Source organism: Nycticebus coucang, chromosome 8 (genome assembly GCF_027406575.1).
Source record: "Nycticebus coucang isolate mNycCou1 chromosome 8, mNycCou1.pri, whole genome shotgun sequence".
Taxonomy (NCBI): domain Eukaryota; kingdom Metazoa; phylum Chordata; class Mammalia; order Primates; family Lorisidae; genus Nycticebus; species Nycticebus coucang.
Genome location: NC_069787.1, coordinates 109,208,834 through 109,230,160, shown reverse-complemented (window position 1 = coordinate 109,230,160; position 21,327 = coordinate 109,208,834). Strand labels below are relative to the sequence as shown.

At 37.7% G+C, this 21,327-nt stretch overlaps 1 protein-coding gene across 5 annotated transcripts in view; it reads left to right on the top strand.

Annotated features, from left to right (window-relative positions):
• XRN1 (5'-3' exoribonuclease 1) overlaps positions 1-21,327 on the top strand; it is a 168,765-nt gene that overhangs the window by 33,774 nt on the left and 113,664 nt on the right. For all 5 annotated transcript variants that reach the window (XM_053598577.1, XM_053598580.1, XM_053598579.1 and 2 more), the window contains exons 10-15: positions 311-448; positions 3,061-3,127; positions 3,338-3,443; positions 4,927-5,016; positions 14,274-14,430; positions 16,080-16,199. In XM_053598577.1, the coding sequence (XP_053454552.1) occupies positions 311-448; positions 3,061-3,127; positions 3,338-3,443; positions 4,927-5,016; positions 14,274-14,430; positions 16,080-16,199 (678 nt within the window). The remainder of the gene's footprint in view (positions 1-310; positions 449-3,060; positions 3,128-3,337; positions 3,444-4,926; positions 5,017-14,273; positions 14,431-16,079; positions 16,200-21,327) is intronic.

Sequence of the window (21,327 nt, the reverse complement as noted above, 5' to 3'; positions counted from 1 at the left end):
GTAAGTAACTAAAGGTTTTTGTTACCTGTCCTAGGGTAGCTATAAATGGTCAGTAACCAATTACATAATACCAGAAAAAAGGATCTTAAATTCCAACTGTTTATTCAGGGTAAATAGTTGCACCTAAATTAATTTTATTTTCATTTGCTTCTTGTTTGTAATTTTCAGAGTAACCAGTGAGGTGCCTGTGTATATAAAATAGTAGCATTCTCCAATTTCCCATGCCCCAGAAGTAGTCACTGTTAATTTGGGTTGATATATTTCCAGACATACTTAAATTATATTTAAAGGAATTTAAATATTTCTGTAGTTTGATCGGGAGCACTTCAGTGAAGTTTTTGTGGACCTAAAGTGGTTTGAAAGCAAAGTTGGTAACAAGTACCTCAATGAAGCAGCAGGCGTCGCAGCAGAAGAAGCCAAGAACTACAAGGAAAAGAAAAAACCAAAGGTGTTCTTTTTTTTAGGTCTCCTTTCATTGTTTTAGCTGTAAAGGTAAAACTGATATTCCTTGTTTCTCATTTGCCTTCTTATGATTCTGATGTTGCCTCATTTCACTTTCATTTTTTCTTCTTTATAGGTTGAAGAAATTGTTTTAGTTTCTTTTTCTCTTTTAGAGATCATTTAAATATATTTAAAAATAAATTTCTTATTTTTACCCTTAAAGAACAACATTAATTGTTCCTCCATTCAATTAATAAAAGTAGAAAACATTTCTTTTTTTTTTTTTTTTTCTTCGGCCGGGGCTGGGTTTGAACCCGCCACCTCCGGCATATGGGACCGGCGCCCTACTCCTTGAGCCACAGGTGCCGCCCAAGAAAACATTTCTAAATATAAGAACCCAGAAAATTAGTTAACTTTTAAAAATAGTTATTAAAAAGACGTTACTTTAAAACAACTAGTTTTTTTAATGTGGATATTTATAGTGTTTCATATTAAGAGGATCAACTAGATCAATGGTTTTTCTCTAGAAATGTCTTATATGTGAAATCATATAAAATACAACAATACGCTCGGCAGCTGTAGTACAGTGGTTACAGTGACAGCCACATGCACCAAGGCCGGCGGGTTTGAACCCATCCCGGCACAGCTAAATAACAATGACAACTGCAACAAGAAAAATAGCTGGGTGTTGTCACAGGCGCCTGTAGTCCCAGCTACTTGGGAGGCTGAGGCAAGAGAATTGCTTAAGCCCAAGAGTTTGAGGTTGCTGTGACCTATGATGCCATGGCACTCTACTGAGGGCAACATAATGAGACTGTGTCTCAAAAAAAAAAAAAAAAATTAATAAAATAAAACACAACCATAGACAAGGTTAAGATAATCAGTACACATAGTGTATGTAATAAATATTAGAATATGTTGGTGTCCTACAAAACATCTTAGGATCCTACAAAACATCGTTAGTAGGCTCCAAAGATTGTCTGTGGTAGTGTGAAAAATAAACCTCTTCTGAAAATGTACTCAGCCTTTTCATAATTATTGGATTCTGATGAGTTTCCTGTACTCTTCTTCTGTGCTCATTCTATTTTTGTTCAAACCTAATAAATCTTGCCTCGGGGTGACTATCCTGATTTTCTCTAGTAGTCCTTCTGATTACTTAGCTCTTCCTCAGTGGTACTTGGCAGCAGTCAGTCTGCATTCTGTTTTTCTCTCCTAAGAAAACATGCTTTGCAACTTTTGGGGAACGAGTACACACAAAACTTACAGGTCAATGATTCCTGGTTCCCTGGCCTCAGCTTAGTCCTTGTACTTCACCACTCTTCAGGCATATGTGGCTAACATTAGAGGCAATGTGCAGGAATAGCCCAGGCTCAGGTAGTGATTGAGGTACTAGGTTGTATGAAGAAAGGGGTTCAGGAGGTAGAAAGAATGAAAGGCAGTCATTTTTCATGAACTGGCAATCATAGCATAGAGGAGGAAAAGACTGAGGTCATGAGGGAGGAAATACAGATGGGCAGGGTATGAAGGATGTTGTAAGATGAAACAGCTATAGGAAAGTAAATGGGTTACATGGAAGAGAAATGAAGTCTTAAGAATGGTGGGGCCAGGTGCAGTGGCTCATGGCTATAATCCTAGCACGTTGGGAAGCCATGGCAAGAGGATTGATTGAGTCTAGGTATTCAAGACCAGCTTGAGCAACATAACAAGACCCCATTACTACAAAAATTAAAAAGTAGCTGAGTTTGGTGGCACACACCTATATTCTCAGTTGCTTGGGAGGCTGAGGTGGGAGAATTGATTGAGCTTAGGAGTTTGAGGTTGTGAGCTTTGGTGATGCTATTATACTGCAGCTGGGCAACAGAGCAAGACCCTATCTCGGGAAAAAACAAATGACAGCATTTAGAGGTACAGAAAATAGGTAACATTTGAAGCCATTGAATTCAACCATAAACAAATAGACTGTGTTAACAGTAGCCCAGAATTTGACGTATATAAATGTTAAAATTGATAAATGAGAAAAGAATGTGAAACTGTATGTTTTCATCTTAGTAAATGAAATATTCTTAAAATATTTTTTCTTTATAATTAAATGTATTTTGCTTTATGTTGGTGAAGATTATTAATAGATCTTTGGAATGCTTGACTATTAAGTTCTACATAATCAAAATGTATAGCTCTGCAAAACAAGTAATAAGTAAAATCATTTATACATTACTTAAAAATGTTTTGCATTAAGTCATAAACACATAGATCATGTATACATTAATGCATTTATGCGGTACAATGTGCTGATTTTATATACAATTTGGAAAGCTTACATTGAACTAGTTAATATATCCTTCACCTCATTTACTTAATTATTGTGTTGAGACATTTATACTCTATACTTAACAGATTAGACATGTACCCTTGCAATATGCACCATAGGTGTAGTCCGCCATTTACCCTCCCTCTGTCAAACCTCCCCACACCCCTAAGCTTTTATAGAGTGTTTCTTAAGGATCATTTTAATTATTTTTAGTATTTTTTTTTTTTAGTATTTTTAATATCTCCCTATTAAACATCTCACTTTAAAATATATCTTGCCATTCATTTTATATTGATTTGTAATTTTTATAGGGCCCGGAAAATTCTATATGTTGGGATGCTTTAGACAAAAATAAAGGCGAAGTAGTAACTTCTAAGGGTGAGTACAAACTATGTGTTTTGATATGGTATTATTTTGACACAATAGTTATACCTTTTTACTTATTAGTACTAATTTAGTAATGTTGGGTGAAACAAATTTCTATTATAACTTATAAGTATCAACTTTTATATCCATTTGTCAAAGCACTAAGTAGGAAAACAGGATATTTATAATTGTTAGTCACTATCTTTCTGGCTTTTTTCTCAGATAATTTAGAAGATGAGACTGAAGATGATGACCTGTTTGAAACTGAGTTTAGACAATATAAAAGAACATATTACATGACGAAGATGGGGGTTGACGTAGTATCTGAGTATGTTTTTGTCAATGCTTTTACTTTAAAGTAGTGAAAATTAGAATATATAGTTCTTCAGAAAATAGCATAATTTTGATGGGAGGAAAGGATTTTTTTTGTTTCAGCATTACTATAGATCTTTCAGCTAGTGTGGTTTTGGACAAGGTGGTACTAATTGTGATATATATTATATATCTATGATAAAAATTTCCAAAGAGAAAAATAATGCTTATACATAGGGATCTTTATTACAAAGTTACTTACGATAGTAAAAAATTAAAAATAATCTAAATGTTCAATAAGAACATCCATTATAGTTGACCTTCATCATCACTGTCAGCATTTTTATGACCTCTGCCATGTCCAGAATTTGCAGAACTGCTAAATTGATACTTGCAGAAAGTTCATAGCAATTTGGAAAGATGCTTTTAATATATTATTAAATACATATTTTGTAGGCAAGACACAAATAATATATATACAGTGTATTCTTTTTTTTTATTGTTGTTGTTGTTGTAGTTTTCGGCTGGGCTGGGTTTGAACCCGCCACCTCCAGTATACAGGGCCAGCGCCCTACTCCTTGAGCCACAGGCACTGCCCCGATATACAGTATATTCTTATTAACCCTCGGAAAAAACCAATCTGAATATAGAAAAAAGAAACATTCCAAAATGTAATAGTGATTAGTATAATGCGATTAAAATTGTTTTCTTGACTATCTAGATTTTCAGTAGTGAAATATTTCTTTTCTAATAAAAAAGTAGTAATATATTTCATGTTCAAAAGCAAACCTCCCAGAAATAATGGAAATACAGAATTTCTAAGTTACCACTTTTGGCTTTATCCTAGGGTTTTTTCCTTTGGTTTGTTGTTTATTTTTTGTGATTTGAAAATTTATTTTACCTGAACTTTAAATGATGGTATTTGGTTTTTCAGAAACAAAGGGATTAGAGGGAATATTGTTCAGTAGATAATGCTTTTCAAAACAGCCCATGAATGTCTATTTAAAAAAAATATATGGTAATTTTCAAATAGTCTAGGCTGCTGTAACCAAATTTTAAGATCTTCCTGATTTGCCCCCTTTACTTTCTCAGGTATCTTCCTATATGAAGAAGATTTCTGTACCTCTCTACAATTCTTCCCTCACTATTTAAGAGAGTGGTAGTCTCACTTTATAGAAAGCTTCATTGGGTAAATCTTCAAACTTTAAGCCAAAGGTGTAGTACATTAACTGAGTAAATATGAATATCAAGTTTAAGTATTTTGATAGTTGGTTTAGGAAAACAATACGGCAAACATTTCATGTGAGAGGATGGAAATTTTAAAAAATAGTATTGTGGAATTATTCTGATAATAAATTTTAGCTATGCATTTTAGCTAAGTCCTTGTTTAAATAAACCAAGGAAGGTAAAATTTTGTATTTGCGAATACTGTGCTCTCAGGACACTGGCCTGTCATTAAAAAATAATGATACATTAAAAATATTCCTTTCTGCTTTCAGCGACTTTCTGGCTAATCAAGCTGCATGTTATGTTCAGGCAATACAGTGGATTTTGCACTATTACTATCATGGAGTTCAGTCCTGGAGCTGGTGAGAGAATAAAATAAAAAATAAATTTTATATTTTTATAATGATTCATTCTATTAGAATCTCATTCAGAGATCTCTTTTATTTCTATTTATTTTTTTAAAAGATGCTTACAACCAAGTTTAAATGAAATACAGGAATCTCTTAAATGAAAATACTTAGACTTTTGTCTAACAAAGTTGCTTCCAGCCCTAGCAGATGGCTTATAATAAAAGGTCCTTGTTAATTTGAGAATTTAAAATTCTTTATCAGGAGGAATCAATTGTGACATGGTCTTGATAATTATTGTGTTTGAGTAATGGCTATGTGTTGGGTATTCATTATATTGTCTCTACATTTTTTGTTTGCAAAAAAATTGTCTATCAGGAATAATTGAAGAATGGACTATTTGTATGTTAGGCTAATGGGTAGAGAAAGGAATTATTTGCTTTTACCGGAAATAGTAATAGTTCTCCATTTCTTTCATGTTTCCTGTTCCTACAAATTACATCTATATTTCTAAACTATTCACCAAAATAGAAAAATAACAAAAATTATACAGTGAATAGTAGAGACTTTTAGATGATACCATGGTTTGTTTTGTTCAAAATACCTCTACTAACTGTTTCAGAGCGCCATCCAGCAGTACAAACCAATGTAAAATAATGCAGTATTAATTATGATTTCACTTACTGCTAGCCTTTGAAACAATTTTACAGTCACTAACCTGATTCTCAGGGCCCCTTTAAAAAACAATCTCAAAAGAAAATCTTTGATTTTCCATTTTTTAAGAGAATGAATGTAAGTTATTCTTGTACAATCAGGCATTAAGGGCAGGCAATTAAAAAGCATGTTCTCATATAGTCTTCACAACTATTTAAAGTAAATACATAGACTCGGCGCTTGTAGCTCAGCAGTTAGGGCACCAGCCACATACACCAGGATTGGCAGGTTTGAACCCACCCCAGACCCGGCACACAACAATGACAACTATAACAAAAAAATAGCCAGGCATTATGGCAGGCACTTACAGTCCCACCCCTTTGGGAGGCTGAGGCAACAGAATCACTTAAGCCCAAGAGTTGTAGGTTACTGTGAGCTGTGACACCCCGGCACTCTACCAAGGGTGACATAGACCCTTGTCTCAAAAATAAATAAAATATAAATTAAATACATATTGTTTTCTCCCTTGTGGGTTTGTTTTTTTTTTTTTTGAGACGTGGTCTCACTATGTCATCCTCAGGTTCACAGCAACCTCAAACTCTTGGGTTTAAGAGATTCTCTTGGCTTCTTGCCTCAGCTTCCTGAGTAGCTGAGACTATAGGCATCAGCCACAACGCCTGGCTATTTTTTGTTATCGTTGTCATTGTTGTTTGGCAGGCTGGGGCCTTGTTCAAACCTGCAAGCTCCAGTGTATATGGCCGGTGCCCTACCTGCTGAGCTATAGGCACCGAACCATTTTTCTCCCTTTTTTTTTGAGACAGAGTCTCACTGTGTTGCCCTTGGTACTGTGCTGTGCCGTCACAGCTCACAGCAACCTCAAAGTCTTTGGGCTTAAGTAATTCTCTTGCCTCAGCCTCCTAAGTAGCTGGGACCACAGGTACCCACCACAACACCCAGCTATTTTTTGTTTACAGTTGTCATTGATGTTTAGCTTGCCTGGGCCAGGTTCAAACCTGCCACCCTTGGTGCAGGTGGTCAGCGCCATAACCACTGTGCTATAGGCACAGCCCTTTTCTCCCTTTTTGGATGCAGAAATTAATACTTAGACAGGCTAAGTAATCTTCCTAAAGATTGTACACCCAAGAATCAAATTTAAGCCTGATTTGAAAGTCTGTATATTTTCTATTCCGTATGCGAGTCTGCCTCCTAAACTTCATTGTTTTGAAATATATACTGTAATTATGGAATATAAAAACAGTTCTTCAGTTTTTATTATCCTGAGTCAAGCATTAAGAGCATATTGAAATTTTTTAAAGTTTTAAAATATTGTGTGATCAAAGCCTTTGAAGAAATACTTATGTTGTGCATAGTTAAGAAGGCATGGCATTAAACAAAAACAAAAATAATGTATGTGTGATTGATATGTGGTTTAATCTTTATCACAAATAGGATAATATGCATACTAATTCAAAGATAAAAGTTCTTAGAGCTGACTAGTAATGGCCATGTAAGCCCAAAGTCACTATTCTCACTATCCTGCTTTTATGAGAATATTCAGCTGTTACCAGCCCCTTGTCTAGAGGACCCAAGCCCAAGTGACAAAACTGATAGTCTTCTGACTTCCTCATTACTGCTGGTCCAATCTATTGATTGGAAAGTTGATGATCAACATTTAGGGAACTAAAAGAAGCATTATGTCATATGTATTCTTCAATCACCTGATACATTCGAATTTTAGAAGTGTGAAATCGGACTTTAAAAATTAAGGAAATATGGAATCGGAGAGCAAGATAGTGGCCGAGTAACAGCTTCCCTGCAACTGGGCACCATGAGTCCGGGGAATTAAGACTCCAGGCATCTCTGGCTGGTGGGATCTGCTTATAATCATCCCTTTGAAGATACAGGCAGTCAGCGAGAGACTTCTGGAGCCCAAGAGGAGAACAAAAACAGTGGAAAACTGGCAAGTGGTTGCTTGTGTCCGATCGGTCTAATCCTCCCTGCAGCTTCCACGGGCACGGAAACTTAAAGAACAAGAGGAAGTGAAAGGAAAATTAGGGCAAGGAAACAGATAAAAGAAATCACTCATGAGGAAGAATCAGCAGAAAACTCCTGGCAACATGAAGAACCAGTCCAGAGCAACCCCTCCAAGGGACCATGAGGTAGCTACTGCAGAGGATTCCATCTATAAAGAAATGTTAGGAATGACAGAGGGAATTTAGAATACACATGATAAAAACAATGAAGGAAATGATGGAAACAATGAAGGAAATGGCTAATAAAATGGAAAATAACCAAAAGGAAATCCAAAAACAGAATCAAATAAGAGATGAATGATATGAAGAATATAGAAAGGATATAGCAGAGCTGAAGGAACTAAAGCAGTCAATTAGGGAACTTAAAGATGCAATGGAAAGTATCAGCAACAGGTTAGACCATGCAGAAGAAAGAATTTCGGAGGCAGAGGACAAAGTTCTTCAGATAACTCAGATAGTAAAAGAGGCAGAAAAGAAGAGCGAGAAAGCAGAACGTTCACTGTCAGAATTATGGGACCTTATGAAGCGTTCCAACATACGAGTTATAGGAATCCCAGAAGGGGAAGAAGAATGCCCCAGAGGAATAGAAAACATACTAGAGAATATTATAAAGGAAAATTTCCCAAATACCACCAAAGATTCTGACACACTGCTTTCAGAGGGATATCAGACCCCAGGTCACCTCAACTCTAACCGAGCTTCTCCAAGACACATTGTGATGAACCTGTCCAAAGTCAAGACCAAAGAAAAGATGATGCAAGCTGCCAGGAATAAATGCCAGTTGACCTACAGGGGAAAATCCATCAGAGTGACTACGAAACTTTCCAAGCAAGAAGAAAATGGTCATCTACCTTTAATCTACTTAAACAGAACAATTTCCAGCCCAGAATTCTATACCCTGCTAAGCTAAGCTTTAAAATTGACAGAGAAATCAAATCATTTACGGATATACAAACATTGAAGAAATTCGCCACAATAAGACCAGCTCTACAGGAAATACTTCAACCTGACCATCACAATGGATCAGCAGCAAAGTAAGAACTCAGAAATCAAAGGACAGAACGTAAATTCCACACAGATACAAAAGATAAAACTAAGCAATGGACTCTCACAAAATAAGATGAATAGAATACTACTACACTTATCAATTATCTCAATAAATGTGAATGGCTTGAATTTCCCACTGAAGAGACATAGATTGGCTGACTGGATTAAAAAACTCAACCCATCCATTTGCTGTCTGCAAGAAACACGCCTGGCTTCAAAAGACAAAACTCCGAGTTAAGGGATGGAAGACAATTTTTCAGGCAAATAGAATTCAGAAGAAAAGAGGAGTTGCAGTCTTATTTTCAGATATATGTTGATTTAAAGCAACAAAAGTCAAAAAATGACAAAGATGGTCACTTTATATTGATCAAGGGAAAAATACAAGAAGACATTTCAATTCTAAATATGTATGCACCCAATTTAAATCCTCCCAGATTCTTGAAACAGACCCTACTCAGTCTGAGCAATATGATATCCGATAATACCATAATAACAGGGAACTTTAACACTCCTTTTACAGAGCTGGACAGATCCTCTAAATAGAAATTAAACAAAGAAGAGATTTAAATGAGACCCTAGAACAATTGTGCTTGATAGACGCATATAAAACACTACATCCCAAAGATAAAGAATATGTATTCATCTCATCACCCCATGGAACATTCTCCAAAATTGATCATATCCTGGGATACAAAACAAATATCAACAGAATCAAAAGAATTGAAATTTTACCTTGTATCTTCTCAGACCATAAGGCACTAAAGGTGGAACTCAACTCTAACAAAAACGTTCAACCCCACACAAAGGCATGGAAATTAAACAACCTTCTGTTAAATAACAGACGGGTGCAGGAAGAAATAAAACAGGAAATCATTAACTTCATTGAGCATAACAACAATGAAGATACAAGCTACCAAAACCTGTGGGATACTGCAAAAGCAGTTTTGAGAGGAAAATTCATCGCTTTAGATGCCTACATTTGAAAAACAGAAAGAGAGCACATCAACAATCTCACAAGAGATCTTATGGAATTGGAAAAAGAAGAACAATCTAAGCCTAAACCCAGTAGAAGAAAAGAAATACCCAAAATTAAATCAGAGATCAATGAAATTGAAAACAAAAGAATCATTCAGAAAATTAATGAAACAAGGAGTTGGTTTTTTTGAAAAATAAATAAAATAGATAAACCATTGGCCAGACTAACTAGAAATAGAAAAGTAAAATCTCCAGTAACCTCAGTCAGAAATGATAAAGGGGAAATAACAACTGATCCCACAGAGATACAAGAGATCATCTCTGAATACTACCAGAAACTCTATGCCCAGAAATTTGACAATGTGAAGGAAATGGATCAACATTTGGAATCACACCCTCTCCCTAGACTTTTCCAGGAAGAAATAGAGCTCCTAAACAGACCAATTTCAAGCACTGAGATGAAATAAACAATAAAAAAGCTTCCAACCAAAAAATGCCCTGGTCCAGATGGTTTCACACCAGAATTCTATCAAACCTTCAAGGAAGAGCTTATTCCTGTACTGCAGAAATTATTTCAAAAACTTGAGGAAGAAGAAATCTTCCCCCAACACCTTCTGTGAAACAAACATCACCCTGATACCAAAACCAGGAAAAGACCAACCAAAAAGGAGAATTTCAGACCAATTTCACTCATGAATATAGATGCAAAAATTCTCAACAAAATCCTAGCCAATAGATTATAGCTTATCATCAAAAAAGTCATACATTGTGATCAAGTAGGTTTCATCCCAGGGATACAAGTCTGGTTTAACATACACAAGTCCATAAACGTTATCCAACATATTAACAGAGGCAAAAATAAAGATCACATGATCCTCTCAATAGATGCAGAAAAAGCATTTGATAAAATCCAGCATCCTTTTCTAATTAGAACACTAAAGAGTATAGGCATAGGTGGCACATTTCTAAAACTGATTGAAGCTATCTATGACAAACCCACAGCTAATATTTTACTGAATGGAATAAAACTGAAAGCTTTTCCTCTTAGAACTGGAACCTGACAAGGTTGTCCTCTGTCACCTTTACTATTCAACATAGTGCTGGAAGTTCTAGCCAATGCAATTAGGCAAGAGAAGGAAATAAAGGGAATCCAAATGGGAGCAGAGGAGGTTAAACTCTCCCTCTTTGCTGATGACATGATCTTATACTTAGAGAACCTAAAGACTCAACCACAAGACTCCTAGAAGTCATAAAAAAATGCAGTAATGTTTCAGGATATAAAATCAATGTCCACAAGTCAGTGGCCTTTGTATATGCCAGTAACAGTCAAGATGAGAAGCTAATTAAGGACACAACTCCCTTCACCATAGTTTCAAAGAAAATGAAATACCTAGGAATATACCTAACAAAGGAGGTGAAGGACCTCTATAAAGAAAATTATGAAATCCTCAGAAAGGAAATAGCAGAGGATATTAACAAATGGAAGAACATACCATGCTTATGGATGGGAAGAATCAACATTGTTAAGATGTCTATACTTCCCAAAGCAATCTATCTATTCAATGCCATTCCTATTAAAATACCAACATCGTACTTTCTAGATTTGGAAAAAATGGTTCTGCGTTTTGTATGGAACCAGAAAAAAAACCCGAATAGCTAAGGCAGTTCTTAGTAATGAAAATAAAGCTGCGGGCATCACCATACCAGATTTTAGTCTGTACTACAAAGCCATAGTGATCAAGACAGCATGGTACTGGCACAAAAATAGAGACATAGACACTTGGAATCCAATCGAAATCCAGGAAATGAAACTAACATCTTGCAACCACCTAATCTTTGATAAACCAAACATGAACATACCGTGGGGGAAAGACTCCCTATTCAATAAATGGTGTTGGGTAACTGGATATCCACATGTAAAAGACTGAAACTGGACCCACACCTTTCTCCACTCACAAAGATTGATTCAAGGTGGATAAAGGACTTAAATTTAAGGCATGAAACAGTAAAAATCCTCAAAGAAAGCACAGGAGAAACACTGGAAGATATTGGGCTGGGGAAAGACTTCATGAAGAAGACTGCCATGGCAATTGCAACAACAACAAAAATAAACAAATGGGACTTCATTGAACTGAAAAGCTTCTGTACAGCTAAGGATACAACAACCAAAGCAAAGAGACAACCTACACAATGGGAAAGGATATTTGCATGTTTTGAATCAGACAAAAGCTTGATAACTCAAATTAATCCACATGAAAAAAGCCAACAATCCCATATATCAATGGGCAAGAGACATGAAGTGAACCTTCTCTAAAGAAGACAGACGAATGGCTAACAAACATACGAAAAAGTGTTCATCATCCCTATCTATTAGAGAAATGCAAATCAAAACCACCCTGAGATACCATCTAACCCCAGAGAGAATGGCCCACATCACAAAATCTTAAAACTGCAGATGCTGGCGTGGATGTGGAGAGAAGGGAACACTTTTACACTGCTGGTGGGACTGCAAACTAGTACAACCCTTTCCGGAGGAAGTATGGAGAAACCTCAAAGCACTCAAGCTAGACCTCCCATTTGATCCTGCAATTCCATTACTGGGCATCTACCCAGAAGGAAAACAATTCTTGTATCATAAGGACCCTTGCACTAGACTGTTTATTGCAGCTGAGTTTACAATTGCCAAAATGTGAAAACAGCCTAAATGCCCACCAACGCAGGAATGGATTTACAAGCTATGGTATATGTACACCATGGAATACTATTCAGCTATTTTAAAAAAATGGAGACTTGACATGATTGCAAGAGGGATTTTGCCTAACAATTGCCATCAGTGTAACCTGACTTATTGTACCCTCAGTGAATCCCCAACAATAAAAAAAAAAAAATGGAGACTTTACATCCTTCATATTTTTTTTGTTTGTTTGTTTTTTGTAGAGACAGAGTCTCACTTTATGGCCCTCAGTAGAGTGCCGTGGCGTCACACGGCTCACAGCAACCTCCAACTCTTGGGCTTCAGCGATTCTCTTGCCTCAGCCTCCCGAGCAGCTGGGACTACAGGCGCCCGCCACAACGCCCAGCTATTTTTTTGTTGCAGTTTGGCCGGGGCTGGGTTTGAACCTGCCACCCTCAGCATATGGGGCCGGCGCCCTACTCACTGAGCCACAGGCGCCGCCCTACATCCTTCATATTATCCTGGATGGAAGTGGAAGACATTATTCTTAGTAAGGCATCACAAGAATGGAGAAGCATGAATCCCATGTACTCAATTTTGATATGAAGACAATTAATGACAATTCTGGTCACAGTGGGGGTGGGGGAAGGGGAAAGCAGAGAGAGAAAGAAGGAATGAGGGGTGGGGAAAGGAAGAGTAGCAAAAGGGAAGGAGGGAGGGGGTTGGGGCCTTGGTGTGTGCCACACCTTTTGGGGGCAAGACACGATTGCAAGAGGGACTTTACCTAACAAATGCAATCAGTATAACCTGGCTTATTGCACCCTCATTGAATCCCCAACAATAAAAAAAAAAAAAGAAAAAAAATTAAGGAAGTATGGCTCACGTCTGTAATCCTAGCACTCTGAGAGGCTGAGGTGAGTGGATTGCTTGAGCTCGGGAGTTCAAGACCAGCCTGAGCAAGAGCAAGACCCTGTCTCTTAAAAAACAAAAAATAGGGCGGTGCCTGTGGCTCAGTCGGTAAGGCGCCGGCCGCATATACCGAGGGTGGCGGGTTCAAACCCGGCCCCAGCTGAACTGTAACCAAAAAATAGCCGGGCGTTGTGGCGGGCACCTGTAGTCCCAGCCACTCGGGAGGCTGAGGCAAGAGAATCGCCTTAAGCCCAGGAGTTGGAAGTTGCTGTGAGCTGTGTGATGCCATGGCACTCTACCGAGGGCCATAAAGTGAGACTCTGTCTCTACAAAAAAAAATAAAAATAAATATATAGCTGGGCATTGTGATCGGTGTCTATAGTCCTAGCTACACAGGCAGCTAAGGCAAGATGATCTCTTGAGCCCAAGAGTTTGAGATTGCTGTGAGCTATGACACTACAGCACTCTACCCAGGGGGACAAAGTGAGGCTCTGTCTCAAAAAAAAAAAAAAAAGGGAGGTGGGGGCATCACCTGTGGTTCAGTGAGTAGGGTGCCAGCCCCATATACCGAGGGTGGCGGGTTCCAACCTGTCCCAGCCAAACTGCAATAAAAAAAAATAGCCGGGCCTTGTGGCTGGTGCCTATAGTCCCAGCTACTCAGGAGGTTGAGGCAAGAGAATTCCCTAAGCCCAAGAGCTGGAGATTTCTGTGAGCTGTGACATGGCACTCTACCAAGGGCAATAAAGTGAGTCTCTGTCACAAAAAAAAAGAACGTATAATAAATATGTTATTATCACATGACCTAAATTTTCCAACATTGCTAATATGTCATATCCAAATGGTAAAATTATGAGTGGTATTCTATTTTTCTTTAAAATTATTGCTATGTGTTGTTAAAATAAAATATGGAAAAGGTATATATTTACTATTGACTTGTATCATAAAGTTGCAGTTGTTTAAAACTCAGTTTTGTTTGATAGGTATTATCCTTATCATTATGCACCTTTCCTGTCCGATATCCGTAACATCAGTACACTCAAGATACACTTTGAACTAGGAAAACCGTTTAAGCCATTTGAACAACTTCTTGCTGTGCTTCCAGCAGCTAGCAAAAATTTGCTTCCTACATGCTACCAGGTGGGTTTTAGAATTTAATGGTTTTATGTCCTTTTTAGAAAAAAGCAAAAGATTTATTCAATCTGAAGAGAAATCAGAGCATTTTTTTTTTTTTTTGGCCGGGGCTGGGCTTGAACCCGCCACCTCCGGCATATGGGACCGGCGCCCTACCCGTTGAGCCACAGGCGCCGCCCAAATCAGAGCATTTTTAAACATCCTTTTTGATAGTTATGGAGCTCCTCTGCCAAAGTTAGAAATAATAATACCCCAAATTATTTAATAGCTAAATGTATTTATTTTTAGTTTTAAATATAGTATTTTTAAGCACCTCCCTGAAAAGTAATTCTTTAATTTGAATTTAGCTTTGTGTTGTGAATGCAAACAAACTCCATAAACCATTCAGAGCCTCACTTCATTTTCAGTGCCTTTAACCACATCTTCAATTTGTTTCTCCACCAAAGAAGGTAAACTACAACAGACAAAATCTGAAACCATCTCAAATCTACTTTGTCCAAACATTTGTAGGTTCATTCTCCTTCTCTTTTATTCCTACCTTTTAGAATAAGGATGATTCTAATAATTCATTTATCTAAATGCAGTATTGCCTTGGAGTATATTTGGATTTTAAGCATTTCATTTATCAGATTGTGAAATGAAAGGCTTTTCTTTGGTTAACATATTTCACAGACTAGAAAGAAGTTTCAAGGGTGAAATGGTCACCAAAATTACACTGTGTTTACTAAGGTGATGCTGAAGGTAAATTTAATTTAGTTGTTAGTATATCAGTCTGTTCTTTTAATTCCATGGGCTGCTCCCAGGAATCGGAGTAGACACACATCCCTTTGCAACTTTAACAGTATCAGACTCCTGTCTGCGTCTTTCTGAACCTTAACATATCTTCTATCCTGACTTCCCCTTTTTTGTTTTGTAAGTTTCTTTGATGCTTTCTTTTCCTACCTTCAAATGTATTAAGCTTTGACATTCAACCACTCTGGACCAATAGGACCATGCAAGGTCTTTACAGCCTCATCTATTTTAATTGCTCACTGCCCATGCCATACTATTTATTAATATTTTGAGCATCAACCTGAGAATATTCTGGTTTTTAAAAATTTTAAGTCTTCCATATTCATTTTCTAGAAGACATTCTTATGCTTTGTCTACCTCTTCCTATAAATCTGTAATAAAAACATGTATTATGAACTGTTCTTTGATAGTTGTAACATAGTGGTTCTGAGATTTTGACAGTTTTTGCTTAATACACTTTATTAGGACATGGGAGTAACTTGTTAATTTGAGTTAGAAAATGGAAGACTTTTTAGAAGTCATCTTCAGACTATAAAATGAAGTCTGAAGGAGAAACAATTTAGGCAGTAAGTCTTATAGAGTGAAAAGATAATAAAATTAATGTTCAAAGTAAAGGTGGTATGCTACATAATGAGGGCAGTAATGTAGAAAAATGATGAGAAGCAATGAAGTTAGAATTAGAAATTAGAATTCTTATAGTTGAAAATCAAAATATAGCAAGTATATTGTAACATAGATATAAAACTTTAGCTTGCTTTAATTAGAAATGTTAAGCTATAATGTGAGGAAATTAAATAAATTAACAAAAAGCTATACTGATAATAGTTCTTATATTTCTATAATGTTATTTTATATTTTCACAGCATTTGATGACCAGTGAAGACTCTCCTATTATAGAATATTATCCACCTGATTTTAAAACTGACCTAAATGGGAAACAACAGGAATGGGAAGCTGTGGTATTAATACCTTTTATTGATGAGGTTAGTGCATGAACTAATTACATATACACACATACATTCTTTTTTTTTTTAGAGACTTATTTTATTGCTCTTGGTGGAGTGTCATGGCGTCATAGCTCACAGCAACCTTCAATTCCTGAGTTTAGGCGATTCTCTTGCATCAGTCTCCTGAGTAGCTGGGATTACAGGTGCCTGCCATAATGCCTGGCTATTTTTTGTTGCAGTTTGGCTGGGGCCAGGTTTGAACCTGCCACCTTCAGTATATGGGGGCAGCGCCCTACCCACTGAGCCAGAGGCACTGTCTCACACATACATTCTTTTTGTTTTTTTTTTTTTTTTTGTAGAGACAGAGTGTCACTTTATGCCCTTCGGGTAGAGTGCCATGGCATCACACAGCTCACAGCAACTTCCAACTCCTGGGCTTAAGCGATTCTCTTGCCTCAGCCTCCCGAGTAGCTGGGACGACAGGAGCCCACCACCATGCCCAGCTATTTTTTGGTTGCAGTTCAGCGGGGGCCGGGTTTGAACCCGCCACCCTCAGTATGTGGGGCCGGCGCCTTACCGACTGAGCCACAGGCACCGCCCCACACATACATTCTTAATTGAGGATTATTTCAATAAGTCAATGAGCAATGGGTTTTAAGCACCATTTATGTTTTGTTAATGAGATTTAAGTACTCTCTTCATTATGTGCATAAAAATTTCTAGCATCAGGTAGACTGGCTTTACTATTATTAGACAAGGTAGTCCTTTTGTTGTTGTTGTTGTTGTTGTTGCACTTGTCATTGTTGCTTTAACTGGTCCAGGCTGGGTTTGAACCCACCACCAGCCTCAGTGTGTGTGGTTGGTGCCATAACCACCGTGCTACAGGCACTAAGCCTAGACAAGGTAGTCGACAGAGAGATATTTCATACTGATAAGAGTCAAGTCAGTTCAAGTAGACATAAAAATCTTAAGTGTATATTTACCTAATAACAGCCTAAAATACATGAAGCAAGAACTGTCAGAATTGAAGAGAGAAATCGATAAATCCATAATTATAGTTGGAAATTTTAATACTTTTCTGAGAAATTAATGACACAAGAAGACTGAAAATAATAAGGATAAAGAAGATTTGAGGAATACTATAAAACTACTCAATCTCAATATTTATACGACACTACATGCAACTGCAGAATACACATTCTTTCCTTTTTTTTTTTTTTTGTAGAGACAGAGTCTCACTTTATGGCCCTCGGTAGAGTGCCGTGGCCTCACACAGCTCACAGTAACCTCCAACTCATGGGCTTAAGCGATTCTCTTGCCTCAGCCTCCCAAGCAGCTGGGACTATAGGCGCCCGCCACAACGCCCGGCTATTTTCTGTTTTTTTTTTTTTTGCATTTTTTTTTTTTGGCTGGGGCCGGGTTTGAACCCGGCACCCTCGGTATATGGGGCCGGCGCCTTACCAACTGAGCCATAGGCGCCGCCCAGAATACACATTCTTTCCAAGTGAGTAAGAAACATTCACCAAGATTATGTGCTGAGTCATAAAACATGTCTCAATAAATTTAAAAGTATTAAAATCTGGAAAATTCCCAAATATTTTGAAAGTAAATAACATACTTCTAAATAACCTGTGCATGAAGGAAGAAATGAAAAGGGAAATAGGAAAATATTTTGATCTGAACAATAATTAAAATTCAATGTATCATAGTCTGTATATGATGCAACTAAAGTAGGAATTAAAGGGAAACTTACGGTGCTAGATGTTTATACTAAACAAGAAAAAGATTTAAAATAAATGATCTAAGCTTCTTCCTTGAGGTAGTAACAAAAAGCAAAGTAAACCCAGCCTAAGCAGAATGATAGTAGAATGAATATAGGAGCAAAAATTCATGGAAAATGAACAAATAATGGAGAAAAGTTAATGAAACCAAAATTTGATCCTTTGTAAAGATTAATAAAATTGATGAATCCTTGGCTAGACTGATCAGGAGAGTTTAAAAAGGAAGGGAGGAACACATGTAAATTACCAATAGTAGAAATGTAGAAGTGAAGGAAGAGACAACCTGTAGATCTTCCCTATAGTAAAAAGATAGTTAAGAAACATTATGATCGGGCGGCGCCTATGGCTCAAGGAGTAGGGCGCCAGTCCCATATGCCGGAGGCGGTGGGTTCAAACCCAGCCCCGGCCAAAAAAAAAAAAAGAAACATTATGATCAACTTTATGGCATAAATTCCACATCTTAGATGAACACATTTATCACAATTTAGCAAAAGTGACCAAAAGAGATATAAAAATCTGAATAGTCCTATACCTGCTAGGCCCAGATGTTTTCACTTGTGAATTCTAGCCAAAATTTAAGAAAGAAATGATGCAATCTTATGCAAACTTTTAGAAAATAGAAGAGGAAAGGCCAATTTTGGTGACTCATGCCTATAATCCTCACAGTCCGGTAAGCTGAAGCGGGTGGAATGCTTGACCAGCCTGAGCCAGAGTGAGATCCTGTCTCTAAAACAGCCAGGCTTTATGGCAGGCCCTTGTAGTCCACCTATTCAGGAGGCTGTGGCAAGAGGATCACTTGAGCCCAAGAGTTTGAGGTTGAGATTCCTGGAAGCTATTATGCAATGGCCCTTTACCCATGGTGACAAAGACCCTGTCTCAAAAAAAGAAATAGAAAAGGATGACTCACTTTCTAGCATTTTCTTCAGTAGAGTACCATTGTGTCATAACTCACAGCAACCTCAAACTCTTCTAGCTCAAATGATCCCCTTGCCTTAGCCTCCCAAGTAGCAGGGATTACTGGTGCCTGCCACAACACCCAGCTATTTTTAGAGAAGGGGTCTTGCTCTGAATCAGGCTGGTCTCAAACTCATGAGCTCAGGCCTCCCAGAGTGCTAGGATTACAGGCATGAGCCACCGTAACTGGCCCAAGCAGATTTTTAGGTAGAAAAACCTATATTGCCCAGACTAGTCTCGAACTCTTTGGCTTAAGCAATCCTCCTACCTCAGCCTCCTAAAATGGTGGGATTACAGGTGTGAGCCACCATGTCCAGTCTGAAATTTTCATACACTGATAGTGGAAGATAAAATGGTATAAGACCTTTGTCTGTCTACCTGGTAGTTTCTAATAAAGTTAATCAGACATCCATCATAGGATCCAAAGAGGAAGAGGAAGAATTAGAAACAACCTAACATTGGCTCAGCACCTGTGGCTCAAGCAACTAAGGCGCCAGCCACATACAACTGAGCTGGTGGGTTCAAATCCAGCCCGGGGCCTGCCAAACAACAATGAGGGCTGCAACCAAAAAATAGCCAGGCGTTGTGGCTGGCACCTGTAGTCCCAGCTACTTGGAAGGCTGAGGCAAGAGAATTGCTTAAGCCCAGGAGTTGGAGGTTGCTGTGAGCCAAGATGCCACAGCACTCTACCCAGGATGACAGCTTGAGGCTCTGTCTCAAAAAAAAAAAAAAAAGAAACAACCTTAATACCCATCAACAGGACAGTAGGTCAGCATATTGTGCTGTATAGGTTAACCATCCCTAATCTCTTAAAACCTGACGTTTGAAATGCTTTAGAATCCAAAGCTTTTGAGTATTAGTATGATTCTACAAATTGAAAATTCTATACTTGACCCCATGAGAATGGTCAAAGTTAAAATGCAGGTGTACAACATACAGTTTATTCAGTATTCCCACCAGAAAAAAGACTTTCCCAGCCTCCTTTACCTCTGATCTGTTTTGCATGCACACCCAGGTTCCCCTACACAAGCACACCCACAAAAGTAAAAATTGGCACATGTACAGGTCAGAAACACTATTGATAGGTTCCCCATGATGCCCCACATGGGACCAAGACCTACATGCATTACTCCCCAGTTTTTTACTTATTTTTTGCTTTGTGGTGAGAAGGTATTACTGAAAATACCAAAAAGGCCTGCAGGTACCTCTATAGATACAGTGATAAAGGAAAGCATTTATGTTTACTTACAGTACACAGAGTGAAACTATTGGAGAAACTGGACGGTAGTATAAGTGTGAAATATCTTAGAGAAGATTCCAGTTTGGGAATGACCACTATATAGACCTGAAGAAATGTAAATATATGTTGTTAAAGTTCTGTGCTGAAAGTGATGATCAAAAGTTAATGAAAAATAGAAAAATACTTCATAAAGCTAAAAATGAAGATATCAGTCGTGTGTTAAAAGATTGTATTCATCAGCACTGCAGTGAATACATGCCACTCAATGCTATGCTGATAATAAAACAAGCAAAGATCTATCCCAGAGAGCTAAAATTTGAAGAGAATTATGAACATTCAACAAGCTAGTTGCAGAAATTTAAGACACAACAGCATCGAATTTTAACAGGTTTGGTGTTCTAAAGCATCTGCTTATCACAAAGCAGCAAAGAAAGTCATTGTCACGTTTCCCAGGGTCATTGCTGATGAATGCCTGACATCAGATTAAGTCTATAATGTTAACAGAACATCACTGTTTCAGTGATACTGCCCCAGAAAAACATTAAGTACTGCTGATAAGACAGCCCACTTAAGGATGCCAAAAACAAAATACCTGCTTGAATGTGCTTCTGCAGGAGCCATACATTAAATGTAAACCTGCTGTGATTGGCAAAAACTTTCATCCTATCTATTTTCAAGGAGTGAATTTCTTGAATTTCTTTTTTTCTTTTTTTTCTTTCTTTTTTTGAGACAGTGTCTCACTTTGTCTCCCTCAGTTGAGTGCCGTGGCGTAATAGCTCATTGCAACCTCAAACTCTTGGGCTCAAGCCATTCTCTTGTCTCAGCCTCCCAAGTAGCTGGGACTACAGGCACCTGCCACAATGCCTGGCTTTTTTTTTAGAGACAGGTCTCGCACTTGCTCAAGCTGGTCTGGAACCTGCAAGCTCAGGCAATCCACCAGCCTGGCCAGGAGTGAATGTCTTACCAGTCCATTATTATGCTAACAAAAAGGCATGGATCACCAAGGACATGTTTTCAGATTGGTTTCACAAACATTTTATACCAGTAGCTTGTGCTTACTGAAGAGGCACTGACTAGGTGACAACTGCAAGATTTTATTATTCCTTAACAATTGTTCTATTCATCTTTTAGCTGAAATTCTCATCAAAAATGTTTATGCCATGTACTTTCTCCTTAGAGTGACTTCATT